General features: G+C 37.6%; 1 protein-coding gene across 11 annotated transcripts in view; it reads right to left on the bottom strand.

Moving 5' to 3' along the window:
- The window catches only part of Trpm3 (transient receptor potential cation channel subfamily M member 3), a 536,247-nt gene extending 530,023 nt beyond the window's left edge, over window positions 1-6,224 (bottom strand). For 4 of the 11 annotated variants that reach the window (XM_058584016.1, XM_058584019.1, XM_058584020.1 and 1 more), the window contains exon 1: window positions 5,806-6,222. In XM_058584016.1, coding sequence (XP_058439999.1) covers window positions 5,806-5,982 — 177 coding nt within the window. In that variant the 5' untranslated portion in view covers window positions 5,983-6,222. Of the gene's footprint in view, window positions 1-5,805 lie in introns of all 11 variants that reach the window. The other 7 variants (XM_058584013.1, XM_058584014.1, XM_058584015.1 and 4 more) reach the window with 4 other exon arrangements.
- Between the last annotated feature and the right edge of the window lie 12,995 nt (window positions 6,225-19,219).

The raw sequence follows: 19,219 nt of genomic DNA, 5'->3' as shown, positions 1-19,219 counted from the left end.
CCTACCTACTGAATCAACACCTCTGGAGACAGGATTGAATATTTGCTTTTTATGTGAGCTTCCCTAGTGATGTTTAAGCATCATCAGGATTTCACATATCTTTCATCTGTTCATTCACTTGCTCATTCACTAAGTATCTATCAAATACCTTTTGTCAAGCACAATCTTAAATTCTACTTCCTATTAGATCATGGAAAAGGAGAAAGGAAATGATTTAGCTCTCTGAAGATTTGGTACCAGTTGAGGTTACACCAACAGATAGGAGGAGAGAAGGATGTGAAGCCACTGCTGGAGAGGCAGGAAATCATAAAGAAAAGAAAGACGTTGGCCGAGGCATGATGGCAACTCCAGGCGTCCCTCAGTGATGTTGCCACTGGACTTAGACATCCCAGCCATTTCTTTCCTTCTTCTCCACTGACCACACATATTCACTCTTGCATCCACAATAGAGGAGACAGAACGTTCCAGAGAGACAGGAAGGTTTCTTGTAGCCTCAAGAATTCTGCTCAGGCTGCCTGAGAACATTTCACACAAAAGCCAGTCACATGGCTCACTGAGTGGAAGGAACAACACAGCAGACTGTTTTCCTTCTCCCCCAGGGTTGCGTTTGCTCACATTTTCTTTCCTTTTCTATCTTTCTCACTTTTTTTCTTAAGGGAATGGAAGGAAATGGGAATGCACGCTGAGAGATGGAAAGGCAGATATTTCTTTATGTGTAGCCCTTATAACTCTACCTAACAATACACTTTGTTTTCCTAAGAGAAATTTATTCTTCAAGTTTCCCACCTTCAGGCACTTCATGGCACTGGTCCTTAACAAGTTTTGTACCCTTGTTTACTGATTTGTCAATGTGTATAGATATAACAGGTGTGGGGGTCCTCTCTGGCTGTAGATGTTAACTGCTGTTCACCGTAAGGTTCAGGAGTGTCCTGTCCTGCCTAAACAGAAATTCTGGTTTCTTAGTATTATTCTAACTCCCTTATAAGATTCTGAATTTCAGATGTGAATTGGTGGCCTTAGAGGTCATAAACGTAAAACACACTCTGAACAAATGTCAACTGTTTCTTGGAGAACAAAGAGAATCCAGTTTCTGGAAGGCTTTCAAGAAAGAAAGACAGGAACTCAGAAACTATCCTAGATTCTTCTATTATACAAATCAATGTAACAAGCCCCTCTATTTTATATGGCTCACTTTGCCTTAGCCTAGGTTCTAGTAAATTCTCCACTGCAGAAGTCAGACCAAGTTCACCTGGTTATTAAGGTCTCGCTGTGCTTCAAGGGGGACATTATGGACATTGGCTTTAATAGAAGTATAAAGTATCAGCACTAGGGCAAAATTGGAGCTGACCTAATCCCTTCATTCCATCAATGTTCTCTCAAGCAATTCCCTTGAGTTACCCAGTTTACTTTTTTGTAAAAATTAAATTATTTGTTTATTATAATTTGTTTTACATGATGGCAGAAAACAATTCATTTCATATTACACATATAGAGCACGATTTTTCAAGTGAGTCACCCAGTTTACTTTCATTAGTGCTTCTGTATAAAAGAGAAGAGAAAACTAAAACCAATGTCTGACCTTTATGACTGGATTTCCCAGGCAAGGGTAGGGGGAGTTTACCTTAAAAACTATGATAGACTGTATTATGGAAATACAGTGTAAAAAAATTAGAAATGATACTTCTGAATGCAGATTATATACTTCAAAGAATTCTGCTGTTGGGCAGTCACTGGGGCCCACATTAATCTATGGGATGAGGGAGAAAAGGAACCACATTCTTGACTTTCGTCTTAGTCTCATTAGGGAACCACAATGTGGTTCTGCCCTTCTGCGTCAGGACCTTTATTCCAACAGTAGGACCAACATCCTACCAGAGAAGAAAGACAGGAACTCAGAAACTGTCCTAGATTCTTCTATTACACAAATCAATGTAACAAGCCCCTCTATTTTACATTGATCACTTTGCCTTAGCCTAGGTTCTAGTAAATTCTCCAGGCCTGTGGTCTCAGTTTTCAGAACAATTATATAATACAAGAATCTAGTGGTCACCTCACTGCAAAATTTCCTTTAGTTATACTCATTAGTTTCAGCCTTAAGCTTAGTAGACAAGGCCCTCTTAAGATTCAAACCCTGCCATTCATTCAGTCCACCCATTTCTTTTTCTCATTTTAATATTCAATCTTTTTAGCCCAAAGAGACTGTCCTCTTCCAAGCCCCTGGGGCAAGGCAGGCTCCACCAAAGGGAATCACACTTCTGGATCTAAGTCAAGATCCAAACCCTTTACTTTATAGAGAATCCCAAGTTACAGAGAGACTATTTAATTCGCCCAAGGTACAGCTGGTTAGGAACACCATGAATTAGGACCCAGTATTTAGGCCTACTTTCTAAAGTCTAATTTGTTTATTGATGACATTGCTCAAATCAGACAATTTTAAAACACTGCACATTTTAAAACACTGAGAAACTTAACACACTACTGATCATCTGGTGTTTATTAACAAAGTGACTTAAATGTGCCCATCCAAAATCTTACAAATATGGAGCTTCCCTTTCTCCCAATGCAACCCTTTTTCTAGGAGCCTTTCCTTCAGAAAGTCTGCCAGGACTTCAATACTAAGAAAGCTCTCTGCCCTAAAAATAATCTCCAAATTCAACATGAGTTACCAAAATAAAATCTCCCAAATAAAACAATGGTAGAGACAGACCTGATAATGAATATGAAATATGCTAAGAACATTCTGTCACTGAAACAAACTTGACTTTTTTTGTGTGATTAATGGTAAGATAAAATCTTGAAACACAAAAGAATGAAGCAAATGATAACAGAGGAGAATCAGCTTGGAAAGGGTCCCATTGGAAATTTATCCGTTTGAAAACTGGCTCTGTCTTTTGGCCATCATTACCATTTATCTGTCCAGAAATTCATTTTCAAGTGTTATTTCCAAATAAAGTCCCAAATTCAAAATGCAAGTTGGTTGGCTCATTTAAAATTTGCTCTGAGATGGACAAAACAACAAATTTATTGTTTTCAGAAGAAATAATAAGTATATTCTAACACTTATTGTGTCTAATTCATATTTCAGAGGCTGGCCTTCCCTTCCTGATTCTTTAGTATCTTATTTCCATTAGGAAATGGGAAATACAGGAAATAGCATTATGAAGCCATTTCTAAATATTAATATGGTACCAAAGTAAGTTAGCAAAGAACCATGCACTTTCAAGGAAAGGATGAGAAGGGAAATTGGCTTGAACCCAGTCTGTCAGAAATGGTGAATGGTCTGCGTTTAGCTAAATCTAATCAGGCCATCATGCCCTACACTGCATTTACTGATAAGTCAGGGCACTGGAGAGGGCATATCACATCAGAACAGTGCTTGGAAGAGGAACAAAAATTACCTGTTGAATAGGAAAACTAGCTTTCTTAGTCAAGTAATTTGATAAAATTCTTGATGCCAGAGAATCCATCCATGAAAATAACATGGCGGTGGTATGAGAGACGGGGTGGGGGGCGGTAAGAGTCTGAGAGAGGAGGAACTTAGGGAGCAAAAATTAAGGAAGGAATAGTAAGAGTAACTGCTATTAAATATTTAATCTAAAGACTAAGCCAGGAAGAACATTTACACAAAGATGCAAATTATTACTCATGAACTTCCATTTCACTTGAACAATAAAAAAAACAGTGCAAGAATACACTGGCACTGCCTAAGCAAAGACAGAGTAGCACCAATTCAAAGGCGGAAAACACATAGCATTCATATTTATGGGGATAATACAATTGCTCATATACATGAGTAGATTTCATTGCTTTCTAAGCATTGCTGAGAAAACCTGGTAGCACTTTATTTTCTTTAAGAGTTTGAAATGTGCAATCTAAAATCTCATAGGGTAGCTATGATCTTTCAAAAATGCAGATGTCATTTGGAAAGTTCCCAGGAAAACGCATCCTGTCTTTCAAGATATTGAAAGGATTGGAGGAATACTCACTAATGCACTTTGTTAGATGAACTGTTGTCAAGCACCACGTTAGTAAATGGTGACAGGATGGAGCTGCATGACAACAAAAGCACCCACAACAGCCCCTGGGATATAGTACAGACTTCAGATTTAAAAAGATGATAACTCTTAAAAATACACAACCCCACCTCAAGGAGGCACTTCTTTGCTGATTTTGTGACCAGTAAATCAATAATATTTTCCATTTTAAAAACTACAGTATTAATTAATAACATTGAATATTCATTAATAATGTACACACATAATCTTTAAGAAGAGTAAAGCATTCTTTGGGGGTAAAGCCAACAGATGACTTTAACAGAAAAAAAATTTTTTTCTCATTGTACATGGAAATACCGGAGTTGACTTTCTCAGTCATACTTAGATTTGCCAAAACATTCTTTGCCCCAGATTCTTGATTCACTAGTAATTCTGGAGGAGAATTTACATTCATTTGTGAACTCTCTGGCCTCATTCTCTTTCACGCCCTATCACACGTGTCATTCCAATATAGCAAAAGCACACATATCCTAGGAAGCTTCTCTTCCTCTCTCTCTGAGCCCAAACCTGCTTGTCTCCCCAAATATTCCCTTTGGAAAGCGAACCATCTCTATGACAACCTTAAGATGGGGGGGTTGAAGAGCACTTGGGGACAGCCCTTGTGGAAGTTAATACCAGTTTGTGTTTAATGGGGTCAGGGAAACTCAGACAATGGCTAACACTATGGAGAGGAGCCACTTAGCTGTAAGAAATTGATTGTTAAACTTAACCTATTCAGAACACAGTCTCAGAAAAACAATCTATAAGTATGATTTATTCAGGGTTAATTCATTAATTCTCCATTTTAGCTGATTTGCTCAATGCCCAGTGGAAATTAAATCAAAAGATCATCTATGATATGGAAAAGAGAATTAAGAACTTTTAAACTTGACCTAGGCAGAGCCTTCAGAAATACTACTTTTCCCAAATAAGTGTTACCACATTCTCTTTTCTAGGCAAGACTATTTCTTTTCTGTGTCTTTATATTTTAATTGTATTTCTTTCCCTATAAAGCAGATGATGAAGGTGGATTATTATGGAGTTGTATGGACTTTTTCATATCTTTAATACATGTGCTTCTAGAAAGAGAAGAATACGGACACAAGGTGGCAATTCTAGCTCAGGTGTAGCGGGGATCTTTTGTGTGACTCAGAGCTAGAGAGAGCTGCGTTCAATATGTGTTGAACAATACTTTCCCACTACTGACTTCACTCCAGGAAACAAATTATCATGCTTTTTTAAAAAACAGGGGCACCAAAAAAGTCGCCATCTGATAATGTACATTCTTTCTTTGTCTTTACCTGACTGACCACCTAACAACAGGGCTTTTAAAATAATGAGGAGAATCCTTTGTTCTCCCTGGTTCCATTTAAGGAAAAGTAGGTCGAAGGGCTTCCCCAGGGAGGGAAAAAAAAAAAAGCCCAGGAGCCAAACACAAGGGGAGTAAGAGATTTCAGCCCACTCCTGTTCCCACCCTCCCAAAGAAGTTAATTAATTCTGTTTTAGGGATGGTTAACAGAGGTGGGGGGAGCACTCAGGTAGCCCATTCTCTGAGACCATAATCTCATTCTTAAGTGTGGCTCACACCATCCTCCCAGGCAGGGGTGGGGGCAGTGAAGGGTGCAGAGAATGTCTCTCCAGCCATGGGCAACAGAGCCAGTACTGCATGCATTTGCACTCCCCAAAACGTGCATCCCAGCCCAAGTGCGAAGTTGGATATTTAGACCTGAAAAACACAATAAGAGCCATTCAAAGCAGCAAGTTACAGTACCTTAAGGAGTCTTACAGATGGGAGAAAGGCTGCGTGGCACAGCTTCCGGATGGTCCAATTTAGGGGTCGAGAAGCATCAGTTTGATTCATGACCCCTTCCAAATTCCACCGGGAAAACAAGAAACTGCAAACCTGAGCAATGCCTAGAAAATAAATGGTTCCCCACGGCCCTGGCATCCCATGGTCATCTCCACACCTGCAAATTCCATTAGGGCAGAGGCTTCCTGGAACTTGGGAGACTAGTCAAGTGGCGTTTCCTGAGCCCCTGAACCTTCTTAAGAAAGCCACCTCCCCTCTCTCTGCAGCCGTGCTCATGCATACCAAATGTGGCTGAATGAAGGCACACTGCCTGCTGCTTCTGGGAGGGGATGCAGGGTTTTGAAGGAGAGGGACAGCCTGCACAAAACAGCCTGTGGTCGGAGTCGGAGCAGCCTGCTCCGGAATGCACGCTCCCTCTCCCGCTCTCCTCCCAGCAAACGCAGGTCAGGCGTTGGGGGGGAACCCGGGCCATTTGCTTTGCTCGCTCGGTTTGGGGGGGAGCCAGGAAGAGAGCAAAAGGGAACAAAAATAAAGCCAGAATGGGAACTTGCACTTTCTTGCACAAAGCATCTTTGAGGGGCTGGGAACAAGCATGGGGGAGGGGCTAAGACACGAAAGGAGAAGGGATGCCTCTGAATGATAAGATAAAATGCTTCCCTTTTGATTTATTTGGCATACTAAATCGAGAGCTATCATAAAATGGATCTAAAGTAGAAGGGACCCCTGTTTTGTTCTGGGGTTTTTATTAACTGTGATTGACAGTCCTCACTCTGATACATACATTATACAGATGACAGGTAGACCAAACTCACACACACACACACACACACACACACACACACACACACTGGTGCCAATGAGTTATTCCTTTCATAGAAAGCTGTGTAAACTAATGCATACTTGGCTTACATTTTTAAAGTGTCAGTTTCTAAACTAGGGGTTATCTCCTCCTGGGAAGCCACTTGATACCCTTCGTCACCAACAAAAGTTTAACCCTTCAGGTGTTATGTGGGATGCTATTTATAAAAGACCGAATTTCCTCAAGTGGGGATTCCTACTCCCATCATTTTCTAAGGAGACTTTAAGAGAAAGAGTAGCTTCATTGGAATGCATAGTCTTTAGGGCTCTTTTGGTGAGAGAATAAAGGAGAAATTTTCAATTTTAAGGCAGAAATCATATAATTTCATTAGAAAAAGAAAGTTAGAGGAGGATTGGGGGCAGGGAGAGTTTGTGTCACACCTCCTATTTGGAGTACTCATCTTCCAAAGGCATTAGACCTCAGTCAGTACGGTAGACTAAAAGACTCCACCCAGGAGAATTCCATATCCTTAGAGGATTGCTAACTTACTTATGCTTTCTACTTCTTAGCCCTTCCTATGTCTATACTGATTTTCCACTGCCAATTAGCTGGCAGAGAAAGGTAAAGCCCCACTCCAGGACTACTTCATATTCCGAGGCAGAACTGGGAGGGGTTCGAGGAATATGATCACTGCTGTATTTCAGGGTTGGGGACAACATAGACCCACCCTAGAGTGTAATAAATACCTGATGCACTGCATTACAACACCACTTCCATACAGTGCTCCTGAGTCACGGATCAAAGAAGAATATTGCAAAAAAGTGGGTCCATTGGTGGAATACAGACCACTGACTTGTAAATAAAATTCATGTGCCTTATTACCTTCTATTAAGCAGTACTGCTCTAATAGAAATCCACCCAGTTGGTTCATTTTCTGTCACCATTCTATTTACACAAAGGGTTGGAGGTAGTTTTAAAATAGTAACAGCTAACATGTATGTGTCAGGCATGGTGCTGGGCACTTTAAATGTATTATGTAAGTTCATATCAATGACAATGCTATGAAGCAGATGCTGCTGTCATGACCCTATTTCTGGTTAAACAAGTGAGGTCCAGAGAAATTAGTAATAAATCTAACATAACTGGTACATCAGGAGTCTGGATTGAAACTAGTCTACTAGGCTAGTTAATACAAGCTTTTTCTTTTCTCCTGTTTCTTTTATAATTAATGGTACCACAGCAATAAAATCACTGCCTCAGTTTTCTGGTAATTCAACTGTATATAAGAATCAAGCTAAAAGACAGAAGAAATAATGCTCAGCACTTCCTTCAGATTGTCTCTGTGCTATGACATTGATGTAACAGTTAACAGCATGAATTTTGAAGTCAGGCTCCGTGGTTCAAATTCTGATTCTGACCCTGGCCTGGAGCACTTTTTCTTGCCTCCTCTGAGCTTTGGAGTCCTCATTTATAAAATGGAGATAAACATAAAACCACACCCCAGGAGTGTTGTGAAGACTGAATAAGCCTATCAATGAAGCACTTAGAACAACACCTGGCATATTCTAGGGTCCCTTGTACCATGTACCATCTTCCAAGTAGCATGAGCTGATTTGAGGTTGGGAACCCATGGACATTTCCCATTAAGTATGTGCAAGTATGGATACTTACAGAATTAGGTAATGAAGCCAAGCAAGGGAAATTAAACTGAATGCTTCCTATCAGTTATTATGAGTTTTATAAATGGGGTAAAGAGGAAAGTAAAAGAGTATAAAGGCATAGGGACTTCCTAAGCTTTATTGCAGAGTGGTAATCGTCAGTCCCCAAGCTACTGTCTTCAGTGAGGCTATGAGGCTGCAGTCTTTCTAAGCTATTAAATGCCTTTATGTGGTTTCTTTGCAGTTGCCAGAAGTCTGCTCCAAGGAAAGGCTGAAGCACTCCAGTTGCCTACTCCTGCCCTCAATGTTCCAATATGTGAAGAATCCCACACAAAGGACAGCATCATTATGAAATCACATAGCCTTTGATCCTCCTAGCCCCTTTAATTTTTATGGAATCACTTTGGTCCAAGAATATAGTTAGGATGTACATGAAGTGAGGAAGTAGGAGGATTCACAGCCCTCTCTAATGGCGATTAAAGGAGAGAAGCACAAAACCTCCAGGGAATTGATTTGGAGACTACACTGCAAAAGAGGTGAAGATCAAAGAAAGATGAATTCCATGACAGAAAGTTGTTCTTCCATCTTTGGGGTAATTTATGCAGGAATTGTTAGCAAAATCTCTACAACAGTTTTTCAGAAACTTTTTTCCTCCACTTTTGACTAATGGTATTTTCACAGGGAATGATGATGCTGTCCCTGATTTTGGAGGGGAGTCTGATGAGGAACAACAAAGGGGTACAAGTCCATCCTCAGAAGTTAGCATTTTACAAACCCAAAAAACTGGTTCATACATTTTATGAATGTGGTGTTTACAAATATGCATAGAACATTTCAGCAGGCTTGAAACTGACATGATCATATTATTTTTCATTATCCTAAAAATACAGCAAATTTGGTGTATCAAATTTCTGCACTCCAAATTCTGCCTTTCATCAAACTCTAATTCCTTCCCATGTTCCTTAAGCCCTCTTCACACTGAGCACTTTTTATGTCCTTTATAAATGATGATAAATTCAAGAATCCTAATAACATTTGAGCTCAGATTCAGTGCTGACAATGAGCTATGGTTACAGACATACCACCTTTAGGCCTTTGAAGGCCACCTTCCCTCTTTTTAGGAAAATCATGACACCTTAATATGCCTTGCACTACTTTGCTCAATCTTACTATCCCTTAGATATAAAGGGGTTTGGCTGATAAAAACCTAAGAAAAAAAAATGGAAATGGCACACTGACCAGATAGTACAGCATATTCAAAAAGCCTCATGCATATGTGTTTTCTGCAAATCACACACACACACACACACACACACACACTCCAGTATAATTTATAACACTGAAATGCTTCCGTATCTGCTTCGGTATCTGCACTTTAACTCAGCATGCATTTCCAAGGCTCTACTATATGAATGTGGTTTATATGGTGCAGATGTTCAAGCATCCAAGAAAAAGACTGGGAACCAGTCAAGCTTTTGTAGAGAACTTCATCTGCCTCCACATTTTTCAGTCTTAATATTAACTTCCTGTTTGCTTTATGGTTGACCTCAGTGTCAACTTTACCATGTTCTGATAGTTCGCTATTTTTGTCAAAAAACTACCTTCGGAACTTCTGGCAACTCATAATTTTTCTCTAAACAGCATGTTTTTCTCATTTCTTCTAGTGAACTGCATTCAAGTAGATCTATAACATTTTTAGGAATTTTTTAATACTTCAATATTCTCAAAAATATGAATTTCTTTATAGAGTCCTTGGTACTTAGAACAGCTCTTAGTTATTTCCAAGTATATGTTCTTTAAAGAGATTAAATATTTTTTCCCTCCACTTAACATATATTTCTCCTTTTGGTAATTTTTATGATAATAGATTCTGAATTATATTAAAATATATTAAAATAAATGACTCACACTCTTTCTTTTATGCACTAAGGATTGAACACAGGGGTGCTTTACCACTGGAGCTCCATCTCCAGTCCTTTTTATTTTTTTTATTTTGAGACAGAGCCCCAGCTAAGCTGCTGAGGCTGGCCTCAAACTTTCAATCTTCCTGCCTCCGTCTTGCAAGTTGTTGGGATTATAAGCGTGAACCACCACACTCGCCTAGAAGCATTTATTTCATGTAAAATGTGAAAACACCTCAGAATTAGAATGGTCTTCTATTCTAGTTTTCTTCTCAATATTGGGATACCTCACCCGGATTCACTGAGTGCTGTCCACCCTCTGGTGAATGCCTGTAGTGACAAGGACCAAGTGAGTTTGGGGGGCAATTCATTCCACAGTTGAACAGCTATAGTTAACAGAAAGTTCTTTCCAAGGCTTAGATGAAATGGGCCTCCCTGAAACTTCCACGTCAAGTTTTCTTCCAGAGAACAAGTTCCTCAAGTATTATAAAATGCTGTTAACAATCTCTGCTCAACCTCCTATTCTCCACAGTGGACATCTTGGACCATTAATCTTTCTTTAGGATCATATTCAATATTAGTTATAGGGATACTTTAAATATAGTTCATTACTCAACCCTCTTAAATCCTTCTTATTATTTCTCAAAGTTCTCTTGGAGAGTTTTGAGAAGAGACTCACTAATAATTTAGCATCTTTTAAAAAAATTTATGAATAAATTTGTTTACTCAATATAGACTTTTATGGGAAATGGTGGTGGGTGGTGATGGGCTAAGTGAAGCCCATGCTTGAAACAGGAAACAGCAGGATTGGACTATCTGTGTTTCATCCTCCTTATGTTTATCTGATAGCTGAAGGTCAGACAGGCTCAGTTCAAACCTAAGCCCTACCTTGTGCATGCTTTGTAGCTCTGGGCCAGATACATAAACACTCAGAAAATTAGTTTTCCCACTGCAAAAAAAAAAAAAAAGTGCCCCAAACAGTTTCCACCACAAGATTTTTGAGATTAAAAGCAATTAGCACAGAACTGATGAAGTGAAAAATACATAGAAATGTAATTATTGTTATCTCTTTCACTGACTGCTAGCAGTTTATTTGACACAGTGCTTAAGAGCATCAGCTCTATACCCAATGGCCTGAACTCAGACCCTGGATTTAACATTTACATGAAGCTTGGGAAAATTATTTATTCTTACTGTGTTTTGGTTTCTTCGCCTGCAAATTGGGAATAGTAATTCTATCTCTCTCAAAGAAATATTGTGAACTTAATCAGCCAATATTCCCAGAGGCTTTAAAAGAGGTCTACATGTGGCAAAAACTCAAAAAATATTAGTAATTTGATTTTTTAAGCTGAAATCACACAGCTATTGCTTTAAGAAAAGAAAAGTAATAGCATTCAAGAAGATGATAAGCTTAATATATGTCAAAGAGACTTCTCTTTGGAAAGTAAGACCATTTAAAAATAAATAAAACAAAACACCTTCATTGCTCCCTTTGTTTCTTCCAATAAAAGGAGCAGCTGCAGAGGACACAGGAGGAAGTCACACCTGAGTTTCCTTACAGCCTTTCTCTGTGCATCTAAGAGTGGATCATACATCTACTAATAAAATACAAACGTTAATATATAAAATGCTTCACTTTGGAAAACAAAGTTATAGAAGCAGCTTCTGTCTCAGCAAAAATAAAAATCCTATGCACATATGCATGCACACACACACAATGTATAACAGATATTCAAAGGTCTAAAGCTAAAATGCATCCTTATTCAGGTTTGAAATCCTATTACTTCCATCCACAAAGGGGATTTTTTTCCCCTTTTGTATGATTCTGACATTTTACTGAGTCCATGGATGCTTGTTAAAAATATAAGAATTTGAGGTGCTTGTTTTTAACCACTAAATATTCACAGTCTCTTTCTATTTGCAATGCTATTATTATAAATGTTATCTCTCTAATCTAAATACAGACATCTGCAGCACAGACACATGTGTACACAAACATACACACCCCTACAAGCAGAATTTAAGTAAAATTTTCATTATGAAAGTCATAGTCTGACGAACTTGGTAAAGAACTCATGAATTGATGTTTTGGGAAGGAAGATTGAATCAGTGAATGTCCAATTATTGCTTTGAATAAACTGTGCAAATTGGAGGGGCATTCAGCATTTTTCTTGTTAACACTGAAGTTTAAGATAGATTCTTTTGGCCAATGGATGTGGAAATAAGACACAAATTCAAGCTCGAACCTCATGTATATCTTCAGGAATGGCCTCTGACTCCCACCAATGAACTGAGAGTCTGGCTCAGCCACCCCTTGCCTCATGCATCCGGGTTTCTGATGTTAATGGCCGGAACTGTTTTGGACCATAAGGTCTGCTCACCTGGGAAACAGAGACATACTGTGATCTGGAAAAGCCTCAAAGCAGTAACTCTGCTTGGTAGAGCATTTTAATGAGAAAGCTAATGAAAATTTGACTTGCTATCTACTTTTGTCATGCTTCCAGAAAAAAAATGTATTTGTTAATGTTTATTCTGTTATCATATTTTTAACAACCATAAGCCTTCCATTTTATTAATAACAGTGGCAGAGATTACAGTTGTCCAGTTTTTGTTTCATTTTTCTCATGAAGAGCCATCAAGTCAATTACAAAACCACATGGATTTTGAAGTTAGGAAAAACTGGGTTTGAATCCATATTATGTCACTGGGCAATTAATATAACTTTTAGGAGTCCTCATCCTTAAAATTGATACTGGCTGATTATGAAAATATTAAAGAGATGATAGCTAATCTTTTGGAGCACTAGTATGTGCTACACACTGTGCTATTTCTTCTAAGTGTACAGCTCATTTACCTCTCCTAACAAACCAATGTAGTTTGTTGCATTATTACATGTTATATTAAAAACAAGAAAATAGTCTCAGAGAGGTTAAGAAATCTTGCAGAAGTTCACATGGCTGGTAAGGCAACTTGAATCCAGCTCTGATTCTATAACCTCTCCTCTTACTGACTGTAGCACATTGCTACTAATTTAAAAAGCAAAGATTTATGCAAATTTCCTGTGGCCTCCCCAAAAGAAGCCAGTATTTGATCTGACAAACCTGAAAAGAGAAAAAGCAACTCTGTGCACCTAACCTTAATGCCAGAATTCTGCAAAACACAGGACCAAAGGCTCTTCCGATGGCTCTGGCTTTCTTTTGTTTTTTACTGCCGACTTCCATATCCCTTCCCTACCTCCTAGTTCCATCTGGCTGATCACTCTGCTGGGGCGATGATTGTCCACACTCATTTGTTATGCCCGATAAATAACACCTCACCTGTAACACAGTATCTACTAAATGGAAAATGTCTCTAAACTTATGTGGTAGGGGAAATTCATATTACAGATATACTTCTATACATACAGGTTTACATATGTCTGTATATTCATATACATATATTTGAGCTCATCCAATTCTTACTAGTATCCAACTTTGATCCTCATGTACATTTTTTAGATGAGGAAACTGACACATATAAAGGTTAGCTTCTTAAGTTTACACAGTAAGTTTCAGAGCAATGGGGTGAATTCCAATATAAATACTTCACATAGTATATAAGGTTTCATAATGTATAAATAAAAAATAAATAAGACTGATTTTTAAGTCAACTGAATTAGTTCCAGGTAGTCTAACGAGGTATAACATTCTTGATCATTTTTATGGCAACGAGTAGCTTCAATCGCACAAAAGATGCACTCAGCTGAAAAACTTGATACCTGCTTTAGTAAGTAAAAACCACAGGTTTTACAATCATATAATTAAAAGTATGACAACTATTCAAGTTTACTTGACCTTCATATGAAATGAACGAAGTATTTGGGGAGGAAAAAAAAACAACAAAACATTTTGAAACCTCTACTTCCAACTTGAAGCTATCAAGTTAGAAAATGAAGATACCAAAGAAGAATTTGATTATAATAGCTTCTAAATTAGTTAATAAATCAGGTTCAGACTGCTGAGTCTAAATAGAACATGCATTGGCCTGGAAGTTTCCCCCAACCTGCCCTGGAGGTATCCTCAATAAGAAAGTAGAGACATGATTATAGAGAAAGAATAATAATGTTCTGTTAGAGAACACAGGACCAAAGGCTCTTCCACTGTAATGTTCTGTGACAGAACATTATCCCAAGGAAAACACCTTGACTAATGATTGTTTTAGTGAAGAATAGGTAAAACTATAATGTATGAGTTTTTCTTGAACCTTAATTAAATTCTTTTCAAGTAGACTGCTGGCTACAGATCAGATGAAAAAAATGATCAATTCCATTTTATGAAAATACCCAGGATTAAAGCAGATCAAGTGTTCTCCATAAAGTTAGAAAATCCAGACTCTTCCTCTTGGTTTTCAGTGTTGTGACTTCCTTGATCCTGTCCATCTTTCCTGCCTCTACTCTGCACCTTCCCCTCTACTCATCATGCTTCAGCCATTTATTTTAGTCTCTGTGTTTCCTCTCACAGGACCTTCACACTCGCTGTTCCCTCTGCTCCTCGTGTTCCTTCTTCCAGCTTTTTGGAAGATCCATTGCTATTTAAGAGTTAGAACTCAACCTGAGTATAATCTCCCTTGAGAGTTCTTTCTCACTCATTGCAGCCCTTTCTTTGAGTTCTTTTTACACTCTCAGTATTTGCAAGTATGTAATTGGTTGGTTAACTTATTTTTTGCTCTCCATCTCCAACTTGAATATAATTTCTATGGGGCAGTTGTCAACTGCATCTCAGATCCCCCAGTGAATATCTGAACATGGTAGGAGCTAACAAAACTTATTATTATTATTATTATTATTATTATTATTAAAATGTATACATGTTCTTGGAGTACATTATAATTCAGTACATGTAGTAATATGTACATATCATAGTGATCAAATAAGAATAATATGAATTTGTACCTGGTTAACTGTTATTTTATGTATTGAGAATTTCTTACTATTCTTTTCTATTCATTTTGTGATATATCACAGGTTGTTTTGCCAATAATTACCCTGCTATGCTAAAGAAGAACCAGGACTGATTCTTCTACTTTGTATCTTTTGTGTCTCTATTGAATTCCTTTCTGTTCTTCCTTCCTGCTTACCCTTCCCAGTCTCTAGTGATCCATATTCCCTTTTGGTCTTCTACAAGGTTGACTTAGTGTTTTCCTCAAATGAGTGAAAATATGTGGCATTTGTGTATAAATTGACCACATTTTCTTTATCCATTCATTCACTGAAGGACATCTCAGTTGACTCCATGTTTTGGCTATTGTGAATAGTGCTTCAAAAAAGATGGGGGTGCAAACATTGATGTAATGATCTCATCTCTTTGGGGTTAATGGAATTGCCGAATCTTATGGTAGTCCTATTTTTAGTTTTTTGAGAAATTTTCATACTATTTTCCATAATAGCTATACAAATTCACATTTCCACAAACAGTGTATAAGGGTTCCTTTTCTTTACATCCTTGCCAGCCTTTGTTATTTCTGGTTGTTTTGATGATAGCCAGAATTTTTTGACCATAGAAAGAATAAGAGAAGAATGAATGAACAGACAAGTTTGTTAAAAGCATCTCTCTTAGATCATTTAGAGGTAAGCCTGGTGCTCATCTAAAGGCTGCTTTCAAAACCGTATCAATTCTTCAGAGCCCTTTTTCTTCCTCAAGTCTTAACTCCACAGTTTTAAGACATTTAAGAACCCCTTATTTAGAAATCAAAAAAATAACAAGAAGAGATGGTTCTCAGCCTCTAACCTGTAAGTAGAGACTAAGCTCTAAACACAGAGGAATTTAAAAAATAAAATCAAAATAAGAAAAGAGAGAAATAGATATCAGAATTTGAAACTGAAAATAACTCACGCTAAGGAAATCAGCCATTTTCTACTCATAACCATCTGGCACATTCTTAAACATGTCCCCTAATGACAACTCATGAAGGACTTGACATTAGACTAAGTCCTTATGAAGATGACTCTCTATTTTGCATAAATATTATTTTGAAGTTTAGAGGAACAGTGACCTACTTCAGCAATCAGACTCACAAAACAAAAACAGAATTGAGGTGGATGCCTGCCTCACAGAGTGGGTTAAGAAGCATGTTCTGATTCATTGCCCATAACGATGCTGAGAGATGAGAAAGGTATGTCAATGGTGATAGTCATCATTCTACAGATGAGCAAACTGAGAAGGAGAGAATATAGGTGACTTCTCCAATTCCAGTGCAATATTGCTGTTCTTTCCATTAGGCTTCATGGCCTCTTCACTCTAAGGTTGATAATTACAGTGAGCCATGTCCTGAGTAGTTTTTCAAAATATAATCTTTAGAAGAAAATATTGGCCCATACATACATATATGGATGTATCTCAAAATCATGAAATTCTATAAAAGACAAGCCAAGAACGATAAGAAGCAGAATGCTGGCTGCCAGAGATTGCTTAGGGGATTGAACTAACCGCAAAGCAACATAAGAAACCTTTTCAGGATCATGGAAATACTCTACATCTTGAAGTCAGGGGCACTCAACTATGGATCGTCACTGGAATTCCAACTAGACACTCAAAATGGGTGAATTTTTATATATGATAGAGAAAATATATTTAGTCCTTTCTGATTATTATAATGAAACAATTTTTTCATTATGAAAAATGTTTCATTATGAAAAAAAGTTACCTATGCTATAGTTTGGAACTGGAATGTTTTCTAAAGGCCCATATTTAAATGGATTGTTCCTTAGAGTTGCTCTATTGGGAAGTAGTGAGACCTTAAAGAGATGGTGCCCAGTGGGAGTTCTTTAGGTCATTATGGAGGGAGGGATTGCCCTGGAAAGAGAGAGCAGAACCAGATATCCATCCTTTCTCTTTTGTCCTGGCCATGAGGTGAGAAGCTTTGCTCTGCCATGAGCTCTCACTATGTTTTGCCAACACAGGTCCAAAGCATACAGGACCAAAACAGGTCATGGACTGAAACCTCCAGGAGTGTGCCAAAATAAACCTTTTCAATTTATGAGATTATTATCTCAGGTATCTGATACAGTAACAGAAAGCAGATGAATACAACCTATAATTCTATTACTCATCCATAACTATGAAGATGATTTTTGGAAATTTTATCAAGTATTATAGGTATCATGTTAAAAAATATAATGGTTTACAGGATTCTATCGTTACCTATCGAGTGGAATATAATCAGCTTATTTCCACTTTTAATGTTACAAATATTGCTATCATGAATATTTTTGATCATATATTTTGTGCACATTTCTGATTATTTCCTTAAGATACAATTTAGGACGGAGAATGGTTAGTTCATAAATCATGAATATCTTTCTAGGATCTTGACATTTTCATGTTGCTGTTCAGAATGGAGAATTTCACATGCTTTTTGGCATTGTATAAAAATGTTACTAATGAATCATTGATAAGATTAGTCATAGCACTGAGTTTTTGGCCAAGCTGATCACGGAAGAAGAAATGTATGTCCACTTATTTGATTACTTGGTAAAGATCCATTTTTCCTACAGCCATTTATAATTCTTATAGGAAATTGCCTTTTTTCTATTAGAATTTTATTTTTCTTATCAATTCATAAGATCTTTTCTTAAACTAAGGACATTAATCCATTGTCAAGTGAGTGGCCAGAGTTTTTGTGTTTTGCACTTATCTTTTAACTTTTTATTTTTCTTCATATTTTAAGAAAGTTTTAACATTTTTTTACATTCGACTCTGTGGCCATCTTCTTTGTTCCATGAAACACAGATGTTGTATTAAAGAAATGCCATTCTCCACTCAAGCTCGGAGAGCCACTCACCTATATACGTTCTTAAGAGTTGTTCTATGGTCTGTCAGCTACTCTGAACACCATCTCTGCTCCATTCTCCTCCTCACTGACCTCATTATTTTCCCTACTATATGTAAAAGTCTACATGTATATATGTGTGTATGCATGTATCTCTTCATCTCCAATTGTATTTTAAATATTAACTAAAATTTCCTGGCTGATACTTGACCAAACTAGGATCTTCTTTATTATAGGGCCATCAAAAAGATGTGATAAAATTTTCTAGATAACTATTGTGAAAGCAAAGATCTTCAGATCTATGATATTATCTATACCAATTGCTTCGTATTTTTAAATATTATCATGAGATTTGTCTTTCTTGTAAACACAATCTTCATTAATCAAAGAATTCATATGCCTTCAAATTCCTTTTTTCTCAGTCTCAGATTCAGTTTTGCATCATTCAATACTGCAGTGATCTCTGCCACAAAACTGGCTGGCAAAAGCAATGAGTGAATTGAGTGTTAGCCTACTGGCCTGCTACTGAATAAATGAAATATTAATTTTTGAGTTTGCCAGAATCTAAGCTACTGGAGATTTCAAGATCAGAGCCAATATCTTGAACTAAGCTCTGTGGACTAGTAGCCAGAAAATAGAGAACTTATGTTTCTAGAGCTATAAAACTGGTTGCCAAGCAGTTGGAGACAAATCCAATTTGAAAATTCACTAACTTCTTCCAACAGGAAAGATGCGTAAAAGGCTGTCAGATGAATAAGAACGCCAATAAGAGGAACTCTTAATACAAAACCTTACAAGGACATCCCTGTCATCGTGGGTCATCAATTATGATAATTTTCAGTATGCTTGAATTATGTTATTACTTCTCAAGAATTCACTTGGAACCAAGTGTTTATTTGGATCTTAGGCAGGAACTGATGTAATGTCATTTTTTGTTGGCATGTTGCCCACACACTGAATCACTCATTCTCAGTCACCTTTAGCTCCCTAGTCCCCTTTATTTTGACTTCTCTTTAAGTAAACCCTGTCATCTGATTTTTCCAATTATTTTGGTGGAATGGAGAGGAAAGTGAAAAGCAGAAGCCATGAAGACACAATGACAGAGTGGAATAGAACAGAGGACAGCACAATTCTCTAGTTTGTACCAATGAACAACAGTATGAACATTCTGTCAGGCTACCTTGCTCATCTGCATCTTGGGATAATAGTAC

The sequence above is a fragment of the Marmota monax genome, unplaced genomic scaffold (genome assembly GCF_021218885.2).
Source record: "Marmota monax isolate L192 unplaced genomic scaffold, Marmota_monax_Labrador192_F-V1.1 WCK01_AAM20220418_F8-fsc00059, whole genome shotgun sequence".
In the NCBI taxonomy this organism is placed as follows: Eukaryota; Metazoa; Chordata; class Mammalia; order Rodentia; family Sciuridae; genus Marmota; species Marmota monax.
Note: the sequence above shows the minus strand (reverse complement) of the source record. Positions and strands in the feature narration are given on the sequence as shown.